The sequence below is a fragment of the Pocillopora damicornis genome, chromosome 2, assembly GCF_964200805.1.
Source record: "Pocillopora damicornis chromosome 2, jaPocDami1.2, whole genome shotgun sequence".
Taxonomy (NCBI): domain Eukaryota; kingdom Metazoa; phylum Cnidaria; class Anthozoa; order Scleractinia; family Pocilloporidae; genus Pocillopora; species Pocillopora damicornis.
This window is the reverse complement of record NC_142671.1, coordinates 22856209-22872583: the sequence shown is the minus strand read 5'-3', so window position 1 is coordinate 22872583 and position 16375 is coordinate 22856209. Positions and strand designations below refer to the sequence as shown.

General features: G+C 37.5%; 1 protein-coding gene and 2 long non-coding RNA genes across 4 annotated transcripts; all 3 read right to left on the bottom strand.

Annotated features, from left to right (window-relative positions):
- Positions 1-1788: 1788 nt before the first annotated feature.
- LOC149050375 (uncharacterized) lies at positions 1789-8679 on the bottom strand. 2 transcript variants are annotated; one of them, XM_089196478.1, is made up of 5 exons: positions 8486-8679; positions 6651-6886; positions 4678-4798; positions 3980-4089; positions 1789-2609 (listed from the first exon to the last, which is right to left on the bottom strand). In XM_089196478.1, exons 1-5 carry the CDS (start codon positions 8565-8567, stop codon positions 2241-2243), a joined length of 918 nt encoding a protein of 305 aa, XP_089052604.1. In that variant the 5' UTR covers positions 8568-8679; the 3' UTR covers positions 1789-2240. The 2 variants fall into 2 exon arrangements, with proteins under 2 accessions (XP_089052604.1, XP_089052606.1); XM_089196480.1 differs by having other exon boundaries at positions 8390-8496.
- Positions 8680-12956: 4277 nt separating this feature from the next.
- Positions 12957-13841, bottom strand: LOC149050374 (uncharacterized). Its single transcript, XR_016183665.1, has 2 exons — positions 13628-13841; positions 12957-13524 (listed from the first exon to the last, which is right to left on the bottom strand). It is a non-coding gene; the product is annotated as an uncharacterized LOC149050374 (long non-coding RNA).
- Positions 13842-14916: 1075 nt separating this feature from the next.
- On the bottom strand, positions 14917-16117 carry LOC149050373 (uncharacterized). Its single transcript, XR_016183672.1, has 2 exons — positions 15815-16117; positions 14917-15702 (listed from the first exon to the last, which is right to left on the bottom strand). It is a non-coding gene; the product is annotated as an uncharacterized LOC149050373 (long non-coding RNA).
- Positions 16118-16375: the final 258 nt, after the last annotated feature.

Here is a 16375-nt window from a genome sequence, read left to right as displayed (position 1 = left end):
CCAGCACACTACGGACATTCAAAACGTCAACGTATTTTCTCTTGTTAAAAAACCGGTTTACGGTCTTGACATGAAATATCATCAGTAGACTATTTTTAGTCAAAATTGACTACTCACGTTACCTTTTAAACATATAGTTGATAATTACTTACTTAAGTAACTTAGTTCTTACTACAAGGTCCTGTATCATGCCCAGGTGTAGTTTTGATTGACAAAGGAGTTTCAAAACAATATGAATTGACCTGTAGGGGACATCAAAACACGGAACAGTATTGAAATTTTACCATACCGAGTAAAACTTAGTTTCAAGGTGAATGCACTTAGTTTTAATTTTGTTTAGTGTACTAGCAAACGGTTATTAGATGATGCGGTTCTTAGGTCGTAGGATGAAGAAGTCTCTTATCTCTCCTTGTCATTTTAAGTTGTTTGTCACCTGAAATATTTTTCAGTCAATAAACTCGGTTTTAGTTCATCGGGTTCCTTGCGTGATGTAAATTACCTCCCGCACAACCAAAGAATATTCAAACCTTACTCTTCAGAAAGATCGATTTCATTTTACATGCATGCTTAAGTTAATGAGCTCGTTAACACTCGCAAAGAAAACGGTTACCTAAGTATTATTTCGCGTGAAATCTTAGATCATGAAGACTCTATGTTGATATATCGCATAGTAGTTCTGTAAGAAATATTGAAAACTTTCTATTTAATCCCTCTTGAAAGGTCGTGTAATATTAGCTTGGGTCACCACTTCAGATCGTGAAAAGGGTGGGAAAGGGTGGGGTATTAGATACTTAACAAGAGTTTGAAGTACCGAAGGCCTTAAGACTTGTGAACGAAAAGCAAAAGCAATGGCATATAACTAACAAAACCACAGAAACCAGATCATAAACTCTCTGAGAATCTGCTACATGTTTAATTACTCGTAAGTCTAGAAAATTCATTCCAGACCAATCTATTACTAACACATTTAAGTGGCCTTTCACAAAGTACGCTGCATAAGCCAGTATTCACTTCCTATCGCAGGAAACTTGGCCCAACCTCCCCTTTTTTCATCTTTCCTCTTTAAGGGAAACCAACGGGCGGTTCACGGTCAGCCTTTCCGCATTGAGGTTTAATTTCCGAAACACAGGCCAGCCTCCCTGTGACTGACCACCTTAAATGGTAGTTATGGAGGTCGCTTTCATGCAGGAGGCAGAACTATAGGGGGCAATTATTGTGCCATATTTTGTAGTAGTTTCAATTGCTTTCTCCTTACATAAGTGTGTCCTTTCCAGAAGTACTCACACTGGGAGGTTAGCGATTATCACTCCATCAGAGTACCTGACGAAGGAATTTATTGATTGGATTTGTGATCGAAGTTCGTAAATAGACTTTCCTAAAAGTAAGATGTCCTATTTTCACGATCTATATCCTCTCCATGTGGACTTTTAATTAAACGACATCAGACATGTTCTTCAAACTTCTCACAAAAATTGTTCGAAAATTATTATAATAGATATAGGCATCTATCCTAAAACTTTTATAATTCACTTTTTATGATATCTTAGCGGCAGCTGTCACTCATGAGCACATCTTAAGAGAGAGATATGCACTTTTTTTTGCACCGTTTTTGGCCTCACGAATGTTTAGTGATGCTTTGAAATGTTGACATCTCTTGATAGACGGTTAATCGTTGACGTTGTCAAGAACTACTTTAAAAATGAAATCTTGTCATTTTCTATCCTAACTATAAAGAGCAGGTATCAGATATTAACATGATTCTCATCTATCGCTTTTTCAAAATCGTTTGGAGGGTTTTTACACTTCATCCTTTTATTTATTTCTTTTATAAGATTATTTACAGAATCTACATCTACTTAGTGTTATAACACATCTTACAATGTAAAACATTATATTCTGAATTAACGATGCCACTTACAACTTGCAGCTTCGTACCATTACTTGAAATTCTAACTTTACTAACCATATATACCTAAATATTTTTTCTTCAAACTACTAAAGGTCTAAAACCTACACTTCATCCTTTGTAAAGCGTCTTTAATAGAAATCTCACAGTGATTGTAACTTTGAAAGAGAAACCTATTCAACAAAAACGCTTGTATTTTAAAGGCGTTCGGCTGTCAGACTATGCGTTATGGGCTCTAAAAAATTTTATTCGAAAGATGCAGCACCGTTTGAAGCTTATTTATATGAAATTTTTTTTCTGCTTAAAAATCACTTACATATGAATAAGAATATATTTAGAAAATAATCTCAGTTCCAATTGAAACTGGTCCCAGGTTCCTAGCTGCGTGTCTTTGCTGAATCCACGTGGGCTTATCTGCACCTTTGTAACCAATAAGCAGCCATGATTCGCGCACCCGGGTGAACACAGGGTCTACGGCTCCAACACTGCGCAGGGCACTTTCAGCGCCTGGGATGGTGTTCATGACACCGACATTTGCAGAATCGTGCACTGTAATCAGTACCATTACATTTTCCGGTAAATTGTTGATAAATGCGGTCATGTCTTCAGTTGCCGGTCCACTGCTGGCGAAGGTGTCGAAGCTCTCACTCGCGTGAATTGATCCGTTGCCTGGATAAACTGTTACGATGTTGTGACCTCTTCTCTGTAAGCAAGAATTCATTCCATTAACTTATGTTTGAATTGTGAAACATCACCTCAGCATCACTCCGTCAGTACATTTACATTATCATTAAAACCAATTCACAATTCTCCAAACACATTAAAATTTTCGGCCCTTTTCTAATTATGTGCCTCGATTAGTCTGACTACCCTTTGGATTATTGCAATAAAATTTGGTTGTGAAGATGCATCCCCGTGTTCCCCTTGTAATAATGCATCCCCTGTTCCCCCTGTTGCAATAATACATCCTCTGTTCCCCCTGTTGTAATATCTATCCCCTCTTCCCCTTGTTATAATATGCATCCCCTGTTCCCCCTGTTGTAATTTGTATCCCCTGTTCCCCCTGATGTAATATTTATCCCCCGTTCCCCCTGATGTAATATTTATCCCCTGTTCCCCCTGATGTAATATTTATCCCCTGTTCCCCCTGTTGTAATTATCCACCCCCTGTTCCCCTTGTTGTAATATTCATCCCCTGTTCCCCCTGTTGTAATTTGTATCCCCTGTTCCCCCGATGTAATATTTATCCCCTGTTCCCCCTGATGTAATATTTATCCCCTGTTCCCCCTGTTGTAATATTTATCCCCTGTTCCTCCTGTTGTAATTATCCATCCCCTATTCCCCTGTTGTAATATTTATCCCCTGTTCCCAATGTTGTAATAATGCATTCCCTGTTCCCCCTGTTGTAAGATTTATCCCCTGTTCCCCCTGTTGTAATATTTATCCTCTGTTCCCAATGTTGTAATAATGCATTCCCTGTTCCCCCTGTTGTAATATTTATCCCGTTCCCAATGTTGCAATAATGCATCCCTCAATCCCTTTTTGTAATAATACATCCCCTGTTCCCCCTGTTGTAATATGTATCTCCTGTTCCCACTGTTGTAATATTTATCCCCTGTTCCCCAGTTGTAATAATGCACCCCCTTTGTTCCTCTGTACCTACTTAGTAGAAAGAGTGATTGATGGGACCGATGAAAAACTATCAAAGATAGCAAAGCTCGTTTGCTCTCTCTTTTTCTCTCTCTCTCTTTATAAAAAATGATCAATCATCGATCGTCTTATTCCGCAGATGCTTGAAATTCAGGTCTAGTTATTTCATCTTGAAAGGATACTCTGCCAGTACGGAGACTCTCTTTCTTAAGCGCGCTTTCAGATCTTGCTTACGGTTTGAATAATGCAAGTCTGTGTTTTTCACTTTCTCCCGCTCGACGGACTAGACTAGGAATGAATGGAAACTCGCGGTCAAAGTGTATCAAGGAAACATCTCTCTAGTGTACCAAATTGCATCAAGCTCGGGAGTTTCAGTTGCTAGAGGCGAACTAGGTAACATAACACAAACGCAAGAATACTTACCCTTTTGCGATGATTTATCCCGTTGACTTCGATGACCGTATCACCAAAAATACTCCCACCACCTGGTCGGTCTTTGGTGCCGAACGATTTGATAAAAATACGGAGGACAGCTATAGATATAAAAAGTTAGTTGTGTTCATTTACTTATGTGTCACTCCTGTTTCTAAAGAAGTGAAAATTTGTTGCAGTTTGGAGTTAACAGAGTTAAGGCCCCTACCATTAGTATATCAACTTTTTAATGTCGTTTCGCCACAAAGCCGTTTCTCTTGACAGTTCGAAGTCAACTCGCTTCTAATCAGAAGGCCATTTGACACAAATCAAAAGTTGTTTAGCTTCAACTTCACACCAAACTCAAACTTCATTAAACAAATCTCTTTTCATGTCTGCGACGCAACTAGACATTCCGTCGTGTCTAAAAAAGTTCAACCACCCACACTTGGAGCGAAACCACCTACGTGTATGACGAAAGGACTTTTGATTTTGCGGAAATTGATTTAGACTTGCGGCGAAACAACTTTGTAACGGAATGACCAGAACTGATATTTACATTGTCCCCGAAAAGTCCCTTTAGAGAGTGGTCAATTTTTATTTTACGTGCGTCAGACATTGAAGTTTCTAATTTTTTTTTCTTTCAAGTCCTCATAACCTTTTCTGTAATGGTTTTTCCGTTCTTCAAATATATCTTGAATGTGCTATACCTTTTTCACACTTCTCGCCAACGAATCCTGTTTTGTTGCATACACATCTGTACCCTCGGTCAGTAAAACCGGCTTGACAAAGAACGCTGGGATGCTGACAAGGAGAACTGGCGCAAGGGTTCTGTAGATGAACGCAACAATTTTTTCACATCACATCACCTTTATTTCACCTTGGATTTACAAGAGTAGCTGTATAGCTAATTTCTCCGAGAAAGAGAAAAAACATAAAAATAAAATCATACGTTATATACAATACATCAACTACTATCTACATAAGTAACAATTGCATTAATGTTCGAAAGAAATTTGGCATATTTTAGCTCTGAACTCATTCAAAGACGTTAATTAATGACCTTAGGTCCTCTACTAGTTTGTCCCACATGTTTGCAGAAGTGTATTTGAAGGAATGAAGACCATAAGTGGTTGTGTTAACGTATGGGATAACAAGTTTCCTTGATCCTTGTAGGTTGCGTTCAGTATTTCTCATTAGAAAAAGACCACGTATGTACTTCGACATCGTTTCAAACTGGATTACCTTAAAATGTCTTGGCACCTGATTCTATGCATATCGCTAGAATTAAACCTGTTCAGTAGCCCCTGATAGTGCAGAGACTAAGCAATGAGAGCTTCCGTGACAGCCGGGACACGTCCGATATTTCAACCAGGGTATGCTGAATGTTTCTCAATTATGGTCCTAGTAATGACAAATCCCGTTATCATGTTTCCTGGAGCTCATTACAGCTACTGATAACGAAATCGGAACTGATAGAGCATCCGATTCCTGATGGTGGACTAATTAACTCAACAGTTTGTGTGGAAAGTAATCCTCGACTGCGTTGACTTTTCTTCACTTTGCTCTGCGATTGGTCCAAAAAACTCGCGCCATTCTCTCTACCAATCAGTTCCGTCAAAACTAAAATCAATCACACCTTCGTCACTCGCGTTTTACTGCTCCACAGGCAGGTTACTTGTTGTTATTTGAGTCCTCATTGGCTCCTTGTAAATTTAATTATTTGCTCTGATTGGCTGTTGCAGTTGTGTTAGTTTTTGTTATAAAACACTGACTAAATGGAAAAGTGCTCTAAGGTTCGAAATCGTATTAACTCTAAAATATCGCTTCATTACTATGCCAGAGTGGCTGCTTCCGAAAAAAGATAGTAGAATTCTGATTGGGATTTGAGTGATCAGAGTGATATGTGATCAGAGTGATATGACTCGAGAATTTACTACCTACTCATAACTTAAAAGCAAACTTATGAAGGTACCTACTTTTGAGGAAGCGTGGAGATGATTAAACAGAGCCGTCAGTTAAATCTCACAATAGATTCAATGATAGGAATACCTGCACTGAGTTACTGAGAGGGAATCTTTAATCAGCTGAAATTTTCTGGTCAAAAGTCCGGTAATTTAGCAGCGAACTTTAACAAATTCAACAAACCTGACTATTAGGTTTTCCTGATATACGAGCGAGGTCGACTTGGACCAAGTCGACAAGTAGACCACAACTTATACATTGATTGCGTGTTTCTTTCTTTGCGCGTTTCTCACACTTTGTCAGTGGCAATTTTCAAGCCCCTGCTGTAGTATGGCAATAGTTTGAAGATTTCTAGGCCTCTCGACCAAGGAAATGGAGCGGTTTTAAACCTATATACATATTTTTTTCCAGCTTGGTAGAAAATGAAGGATAGTATAGTAATTGCAATTTAATGATTTAAAATTTAAGATTATTAGGACCATTTCTGATTGATAGGCATATCGATGTCGGCACTGTTTCTATGGTAACTTAATGTGTCATAAAATTGATCAAAATGTATGATAGATAAGTTGACATTCTTTTCACACTATTTCCAAGAAAACAGGCGAAAATTGATTGTGATATTTATTGATCCATCAAAGAGTTTTTAGACATCTTAACAAATGTTGCAAACTAAGTGACAATTCTATAAACAAAATCATTTATAAGTTAAACTTACTTCTATGAATGAATAGGTGTAGTTAATCACATCCTCTAGATCGTTTGGTTTCTGGGTATGGTCTTTGTTGTTAAGATCACATTTCCCTGTAGACGCATAGTTAACTGAAACACAGTTGTCCTCCAGGTAACATTTTAATCTACAATCTTCATTGTCTTTTGCTCTGACGGTTCTTAGCGTGTGGCCTTGCAAAGCCTTATTTTTCCAGCGATGCTCAAAAACGATTTGTCTGCAACCTACAAAGACAGTAGAAAGTTTTCGCATCATTTTCGACAATTAATAAACATATCGAGGCATTCTAACTCTAATTTAGTTTGGTCTGGTGGCACCAATTTATAGAAAATTGATCCGTGGTGGAACATCAAAACTCATTTTGGGAAAAAAAATCGACGTGCGTGTGAAAACGTGTTCTCAGTCACACCTGAACATTACTGACTAATCAAATAATATAGGTATAGCCTAGAAACAAGTTTGGGCGCGAGTCGAAAAAGTGCACGCGTGTCAAATGCGTGTTACACGCTTTTCCTATAACGATTTCGTATATACACTTCTCGTCATTTTGGCGTCCGTCAGTCTGCTACCTCATGTTTTGCACTTAAAGAACTCACCCTCAGTTTTCGATACGTTGCGAGTTACTTAGAATAAAAGAGACATGCTTGAGTGACTTATGTTTACTACTTAGCCGTCCAGCTTCTTTGCAATTAGTTTATTCAACTCTTCATTTGCATCTCCATGGATTCAAATTTTCTTTAGGGAACACTTATCATTATGTACGTCTGAAGTATATAGGGGCCTTTGCAGGACTTTTCATGAATTGCCTGGCTCAATTTGGTTTAGCTATGTAATCTATTAATCGATAATATCCTCATTTTTGTTTTTGTCATGATACAGGGGATGTATGCCATTACAAGAAGTTATAGTCAAACGTTAATTCTCAAGATAAAAAAAACACTGTTTTCTGATGGAAGAACCTGTGAATTTCAATGAATAATATATCACTGCACGACAGGCATAAGATTCAGTCAATACCATTTCTTTCAAAGAATTTAAGTCATCTGCTGTCATCACATTGGAAGATTAGGGCACAGAAAGAGGCTTTGGGAATGTCATCCACGAGTTCAAAATATGAACCTCCATATGAAAACCGCGATTGTGCTCGTTAAAGATTACCTTATTCCCCCCATTACCTTTTATTAGTCATCATCAGTTCTGCGAGGGCCTAAATGGCAGGTGTTTTGTTATATTGTCTTTCTTCAAAATACCATGCATTATTTTCGAGTATTTTCGGTTTTCATTTTATTTATGAACTTATGTTAACCGAGGCGTTGAAACGGCGAAGGAGAACCTTCAAACTGCCTAGACATTTGCAAAAATTACCAGAAAAGGTTTAAAAAGAATGTACCGAGTTTATTAACATGCAAACTTTAAATCATCAACGAATGTAAATCTAGCATAGGAAATAAACGTCGTGTATTGTAAAGTAACTTTGAGAAGTGATGACAACATGTAGAGAGATGTTAGTTTGGGAATAACATAGACTCTCCCAGCCATAGACTTGTCAATTCACTCTGCATGTTTTTTTCATTTCTCTAGTATCCCAAAGAATTCACGTCACTTTGATGCCTATAGATCAAATTTGCTGGCGTATCTGTTTTACCTGATGGAATTGATGGCTGTGACCACCTTAACAGTCATCGTGTTTAGCTGATTAGAGCTGCAATTATGTGGGTTTAAAATACCTCTGCTATCCGTAATATGAACTGATTCCGTTGACATCCTTGGTTGATATTTAAGTTTCTTACACCTTTAAACCGTTCGGCGTTAGTCGAACTCACCTCTCACTGCTCCGCGGTTGTTTAAGGAGTCCATAAATAACATGTGAAGAATGGTGAAAACTAAAACAGGCTCGTTCTTCATTTTCAACCTGTTTTTGCTTTCTAGTCTCGATTAGGTCTGGTTTTGTATGCGAACAAGAAATAGTAACAACGCTCTCGCTCTAACTTTTATAACTAAACCTCCACGGGGTAAATTTAAAGAGCTCGGCATGCATGGATATGTTCACAATTATCATTAGAGAACAAAACAAAGGAGTGTTGTTAAATAATTGATTGATACAGGAAAGCGATGGCCATTCAATGAGCGAAAAGATTGTCACTTGTTACGGAGCGGCTCAATATAAGCAAATATTAATTTTTTTCTTCTTCGGCTCTTCAGGCATTGAACAATTATTTCATGTATTTTTAACCTACTGTTTGCTGAATCTATGCAATTGCAATATTCATTTGTTGCATGATGGTATCGTGCAAACAATAATCCGAACTTCTTGAATTATCAAAAAACCAATTAATATAAAGGAATCTTTCTCAATCATGCAGGTTTCCGCCAATTAAAGAAGGCAAGTAATAAACATCACGAAACCGTTCTCATCTTAAATTTCACAAAATCTTGAGGAAATCGTTGTCATAGTAGACATGGTAAAGAGAAAAAAAAGGAAGGTGAAAATATTAAAGGAGAAGACTTTTACATCAGGGGGCATATTTGCTTTTCGAAAAACTCACCTAAAGAAAGCAATCTGGAGAGGTATTTGATGCAATCAAAAATGACAATAGTTTTACATCCCCTGCTACGGCCGCTAAAAAAAGGCGTTTTAAAACAAACTTTGCCCGTAACACGTAGGTAATAGTACCCAATTTAAACGAAAAAAGCACCGAAGAGTCAACCTCGGACGAGGACTCTGCTGATAAATCGGACGAGGAGGCTTTCCAAGAGTTAGCAGAGGAGGAGAGTCGACAAAGGGAGGCGTCCAAGAGGCTGCCAATTAAAGATGCGTTGGGGGACGAAGCAGTCCCGCTAAAATAAACACATGTTGGTATATGTATATATTTCTTACTTCTGATGTTGTTTTCTGTAATGACGGCGTACCGCTGCGTAAACTTCTCCCTTTTTCATGGTCCCCCCCTTGGTTCCTGTCAATAAGGGCTGACCCCCCCTCTGTTTTCTTTAAAACTATGTGATGCTCCCCCCAAATTCCCCTCCACCCTCAGGCGACAAATTATGACCAGTCCCTAATTACCTGCGCGAGGTGATTGTAGGCTCTTAAGTACAAAATGGCTGCTTCGCGTCATAATATTACAGAGGAAGAGATGAACGAAGACAATTTAAATCGAAGAACCCTAAATTTTCGAAGTAAGTTGGCGTAACGCATCTCAGAAGTAAGATATATGCTGCTCTTTGCGGTATGTGAGACGCTTGTTACATATAAACTGAATGGACGCCTGGCTCAGCCTTTTTGGCTCAATGGTGGAACGTTGGAGCGCGGAATTTGAAGGCTTCAAGCTCGATCTCACTAGAGCTTGAATCAGAATGGCAAGGTTTTGTTTCTTAGGTGGTTCAGTTCGCACTCTGTTATTGAATGCAGAATGTATATTAATTCTCCCATTCATCGAGATTTTAAACAGCCTCTCTTTCTCAAGTTAGCTCAAGGGGCAGCGAGAGAATTATTCGGCGCCGCGCGAACAATGCGTGCTCCACAGGTTATCTGGAGAATAGGAGAATTTTAAGACGTATAGTTTCCGAAAAAAAAGGCTTTCTCCGTGGATCTGAGGACGGATTTTCTGTAGGAAATGTGCCTATCTAATTCAAAGATTTTGGAGATAAATGTTCCGGCCATTGTGCATTTTTCATTTTTCTTCCATCAGTGAAGTCTCTATCAAAACTGAAAATTTGCTTGAATTGGTCCCAAGCCTCCTATTACTCACCTGATATGCGCAGTGCAATTAAATATGCAAAGAGCGCCAATGTTAAAAATGGCAGTCAATAGAGCGAAGCAGGAGCGTAAGATTCCGAGTTTTATTGACGAATGCGTAGAAGCTAAGACCAAGCAATGCAAGAAAATAAAAACTACGGATAAAGATATTTATCCTGTAGAGATAACACAGGTCGAAAAAGCGAGGAACATGCTTAAAATTCATTTCAAAGGGTACAGTGAGATATTTGACGAGTGGAGGCCATGCAATGAAAATAATTTGCCCGTAATGCGATTGGAACCGATGTCACAACGGGCATCAAGTCGTTTTTACATTTGTCCGTGGAGATGGCAACAGATGTGGATTAAAAATATGGTCCATCATTAATATATTTGATTTAGCACATGTTCATTACTTTTTCTGTATCTATGAATAGTTGATGCCAAAGAATTATTTTACTTGCATGTGAACTGTTTACATAAAATGTAAACATGTGGTTATAAATGATCCATATATTTCGGTCTGATTCTGTTGTAAGCAATGCAATAATATTTTTTTGAAAAAGACCACTTGAAGATTGTATAAAAGAAACATATTTCACAGGCAGAGCAAAATTATTCTACACAACTTCTACTAACAGTTATTGGGTAATACACTCCTTTAATACATTGATATATTATATGATTACTGATTGATAAAATCACAGCTTGGCTTCCATTTACCATCTATTTCAACAAGATGGGCACAGAAAGTAGGAGCATCACATTTGCTGCATTTTGCAGTACATGTTTTGATGGTATGGTCAGAAGTTGAAGTGTCCACAGTTGTAGCTTTCCTTCACCCTTTCCAAACCAACAGCTTCCAAAAGCTGTATTCTGTGTTTTTTCAAGAAAAGTTGGTTTAGTGCAGAAACCTCTCTATGATTAGATGATCTAGAGAAGTCCTTTGATACAGTGTTGTTGTACTTCTCCATACCTTGCTGAGTGTAATATACTAAATTTTGGTATAGCTTTAAAAATTCAGGCACATGAGCATACATGAATGCATATACATTGTTACATCTTTTGCTTGGTGAAGGTCTAGGGATTTTTGAAACCATATTTTCATCCTGTCTTCAAGGCTAGAGATAGCACTATCTGTAGGACCTGTGGTGTAATCTAGTTTAAGATCACCTATAATATCTCTGAAATTACTCCAAAGGGCTTGCAGCTTTTCTGCATCATGAAACTCTGATAATAGGAAGTGGAAATTTATGTGTTTTAAAAACAAGAGTTTTCAGGTCCAATAAGATCTCTGTACTCCAACTTCTTGGTGTCCTTATTGATTTCCCATTCAAAATTAATTCCAAGTTCTTTAACAAATTTCTCATACCCAGCCATGAGTTTATACCTATTTTGACAAACCCATTTGAAAAAGTAGATACCTTGTCAATGGCATCTTTTCTGTAAAGTTCCCTGATCAGAAGTTCAATTAAATTATCAGATATTCTCAAAAACATATGTAGTGTATCAATAATTATAACATGGTCAATAGGAATAAAGTCAAACAAGAGATTGGTTTTACAATTATGTTGCTTAGATTCTGCATGCTTACCTATTTTGTGTGAGTCTCTTGCCCTGAGAGATTTTGTCAGTTAAAGACCACTTTTTGTTGATGTCAAACCTTTCATGTTTTGGGCACTTACACCAAATACAAGCAAAATTTTGATTTGTAGCTGCTGGATCACAAATGTGGGCCAGAAACTTCCAGTCTCCTCCTAAAGAATACACAGTGCTATACTTATGATTATTTACAGTTATTTATTTTAAATTTGACATTTTGTTATTTAGATCAGCGAGGCTTTCTTTAAGATTGTCATAGTTCTCTGTTGTCTTAATCATTGCTAGAAAACACTTCCCTTTTTCATTCATTGCTACATCCTTTTCAGTCAAAATTGTGTATGTGACATTTTCAAGTTGAAGTCTTTTCCCAATGTTGGTACCATCACCACTGATCTTTACTTTACCAGTAGTAACCTTGTGCAATACTCCATTTTTCTGCAGCCTTCTTATCTGTTCCTCAATACTTTCCCTGAAAGAAATCTGTATTCCTTCTGCCTCCCCTGGTGTACTTTTCAGATTCCAATTGGCATTTAGCTTATCTAGGTGTTTGCATATTTTATATTTTGTGGGCATGTCTTTACACTTTATGGCCAACTCATACCTAGCTTCTTTGGTTATATTAAATTTGTCCTTTAAGTAAACTCACATATTGATTTGATCAATATCATTGTCAGTCAGTTCTTTTGGCTCTGTTTACAGTAGTTGTAATTCTCCCTCTTCTACCCATGAAATAGTTTCATACTGCTGAGTGTCATTATTAAATAGCTCAAGCTTGGTGGCAATAAAATTGTACAGGCCTAAAATGACAGTGGCAGTCTTCTTTAAATCCTCGCCCTATCCTTGCCTGGTGCTTTTTGGTGTAATCAGTGAAACGTTTCTTTTTGTTTGGACCTCTTTGTCCCTGTTTTGGCATTTTTTCTGCTTTTTTTCGCTAATCTTTTGAATTTTTCTTTGTACTATTCTTTTCTGTTTTCCGAATCCCTAACAACAACTTTAAGCTTCTGCTCAATTTTTAATCTCTTTGCCTGCTCTGCGGCTAAATCCCATTCAGCTTTCCTTTCCTGCCCACGAAGCTGTTTGTTTTCCTAAATCAATAAGTTGTTTTCAAGCTCATGATAAAACATTTTCAAGGAGTAGTTTTTGCCTTTCACGAATCAATAAGCTTCTTTATACTCTTCCCCCACTTTCTGACGCTTTCTTAAACGCTGAATGGAGAGAAATCTTTTTCCTGAAGACGTTGAGAATTCTGGAATTTATGACAACTCCGCGAATGACCTCTTGTTGCAGCGTTTAGATCACCCCTGATGAAGGCACTAGACAGGAGTGTCGAAACGTTGGGTCTATGAATTGTAACTTCTTCGGTTGCATTCATTAAATCTGTAAACCAGAGTAGCATCAAACCATGTCTAACTCCGCGAATCTCAGATTTCCACAAGATTTTTTTCCACGATTCCTGCAATCACAGAATCAGCACTTTCGACGTTCGGCTCTTGACCAGGCTTCTTCGACGGGGAGTATATGAGGTAGCTGATTAAAAAAATTCAGTTCGATGAAAAAAACAATTTAAAAAAATTACAAAGAAAAAAGAAACCGGTTGGAATACACTTCGATTGACGCAATTTTTACTTACTTGTTTATTTCGTAAGTAAACCAAGTCAATTTTTCCCCTTTTAGACCATTTGTTTCTTCGCCGAAATCGTTTTGTGCATCTACCGCCACTGTGAAAAGAGTCAGCGAAGACAAATCACCAACGCGTAAACTTCGAGTCCCATTTCCCGAACCCAAACAATATCCAAAACTCATGTATTATACATCAAATTGCGCCAAATTTATTCTTGGTTTTGTATTTCGTGGTAATTACCAGTTTTGTGCATGCGCTTTAGAGTTATAGCTCCAGACTCTATGGCCAGTACTTGCATGTAGCGTGAACCCTTCTTCGACATGTCTTTATCTCTAACAAAAGTCTCAAAAACCCGAACGAAATATTTTAATGATTGCCTTCAAATGCAGTGGTATAGAAAGCTTATATACGCTATTTTTATAAAATGAAGGTAAGAAAGATAGCAATTCAAATAAAATACACGAAAAAGAGGAAAATGTCCGAAAATTAGCGTGTTTTTGACTGACCCTAGACTGCGTGACATGTCACGAAAATCTATAGAGACAGATAAGTTTGATATAGGGAAGATTTAGAGTCAAATGCTTTATTTTTCACGAATATCAATCAGGGTTTCACTTCACTAATGGCTCAGTTATGTTTGAATCCTTTGTCTGACATAAATTTTTGAGAAGTTTCATTTTCAAAATATATCAAAAGAGGGTACTTCCAATACATCTTCTTCCAAGAGAAAAGGGGGGAAAATTGATGAGGGTTAAGTATTCAAAATATCCATAGTTCTTAAGTTATCAGATACAATCAGCATAGTGTTTCGTGGAGATTGGGAAATAACTTAATCGTCTTGAATGAACAAAGCGAGCAAAACATACCAGTAATACAAGCAATAGATTAATTTTAAAATGGGAAGCTGAGAGTTTCTTTTGTTGTTGTTGCAGTTGTCGATGTTGTCGTTGCAAAGCAAGTAGCAGGATTAGGAGTGAAACAGAAAGATGAACAAAAAGACTTAAAATTATAAGAAATGTTAAAGGGAGTAAATATACACATGCACTTCAACAAGGAAGGAACTTGAAATTGATTTTATTCTTTCTGAAAGAGTTCAGATATGGCGCGCGGGGAGTTACTACATCACGGGCGACGAGCGGGGATAGAAAAAACGACCCAAATACGAGTGGTCAGCGGTGAAACAACTTTCATACTACATATATAGACAGATCATTTGTAGTATCAGGAAACAATCGTGTTGTAAAGCCGAAGTGTAAACAGTTTACTTCGCTAAATAAAATGTTAAGCAATTCAAAAGTGTTGATTGTACATATATCTTTTACTGCTTTAATAAACAATGAAGGCATCGGTGGCATCCGAAAGGTACCAATAAGAATTAAATGTACGTTTTGTAGTTGCAGAAAACAATCGTGTTGTAAAGCCGAAATGTTACCAAGTTACACTTCGCTACTTAAAAAGTTAAGCGATTTTCCTCAAGCTTTCACTGAAACTAAGATGAGAAACTTAAAATTTCTATCAGCTGAAGTTCTTTTACTGCATATTATATCTATTCAATCGCCCCCAATTCACGTGGAAAAAAGGCAAGTAGGAAAACATTGAGCTTCGAGAAACAGCCATGTTAAGGCTAATGTATTTACCATTCCTTAAATATTTACAATCAAGACCACTCGTTTAGGAGACCTTTTCTCCAAAGATTCACACGTGCAAATAATTCTGTTTTCCGTTCGAAATGTTTTTCTTCCTATTCAATTGAACAACTGACTTAGCGTTTAAGCCGAGAAAAAAATCACAAAGTTTGAATTCTGGGATGTTGTCCACTGTTGGCTCCATCAAGTTACGATTCTGCACCATTGACGCTCTTGGAAATCTATCTTAATTGACTACCAAGGACTGTATTTCTTATCTTGCAAATTAAGGTCTGTACATGACATTAAGTTCATCATCTTGTTCGTTGTTATAGTCAGCTTTAAAATTTAAACTTTACTTGTGCTGACAAGAAGCCACCCTAAAGGCAGGTGAAATGTTGCGTAAGCGTCTCCGCGAAAGGCACATCCAGACAACTTGCATGGAAAAACTGGCCGCAGCTATCGTAAAAAGAAAATTAATCAGTCCATTTGAATAAGCTTAAATTCAACCTCTTGACTCAGGATAGGAAACCGGGATCTGTGCACTTTAAAACACTGAGAGATTATATACCTGTTTGAGAAAATCTGTTGTGGTTTTTCTCTTTTGAATGGCTTTCTGTAAGTACATAACACGTGGAGTTCAATGCCTGAAATTAAACTAACAGATCATCCATCTCTGCTGTTTCCCTCGAAATATCCAAAACAATAATTGCCTTCAACAGAAAAGCCATTGAGATGTTCTTTCAAAAAGTCGATCTCTAAATCTCTTAACATTGTTGGCTTTTGGTCTTCATCCATGGCAAAATCTTCCATTAAAAGCAAACTACAGTGCGAAAACCAAGTTCCTGCCAAATTTGATTGACATTTTGACAACTGGAAATCATGATACTTTTTTTTTCGTCACGCACGTCACGCAGCTAGCTACAAACCATATATATAATTATTCTTGGTGCCTTTCCAAATGCCACTGACTCCTTCCCCGAAGCCTCCATTGTTTATTAAAGCAGTAAAAGATATGAGTTCAATCAACACTTTTGAAAAATTGCTTAAACTGTGAAGTAAACTGTTAACATTTCGGCTTTACAACACGATTGTCTCTGGAACAACAAATTATATGTCTCTATATGAAGTA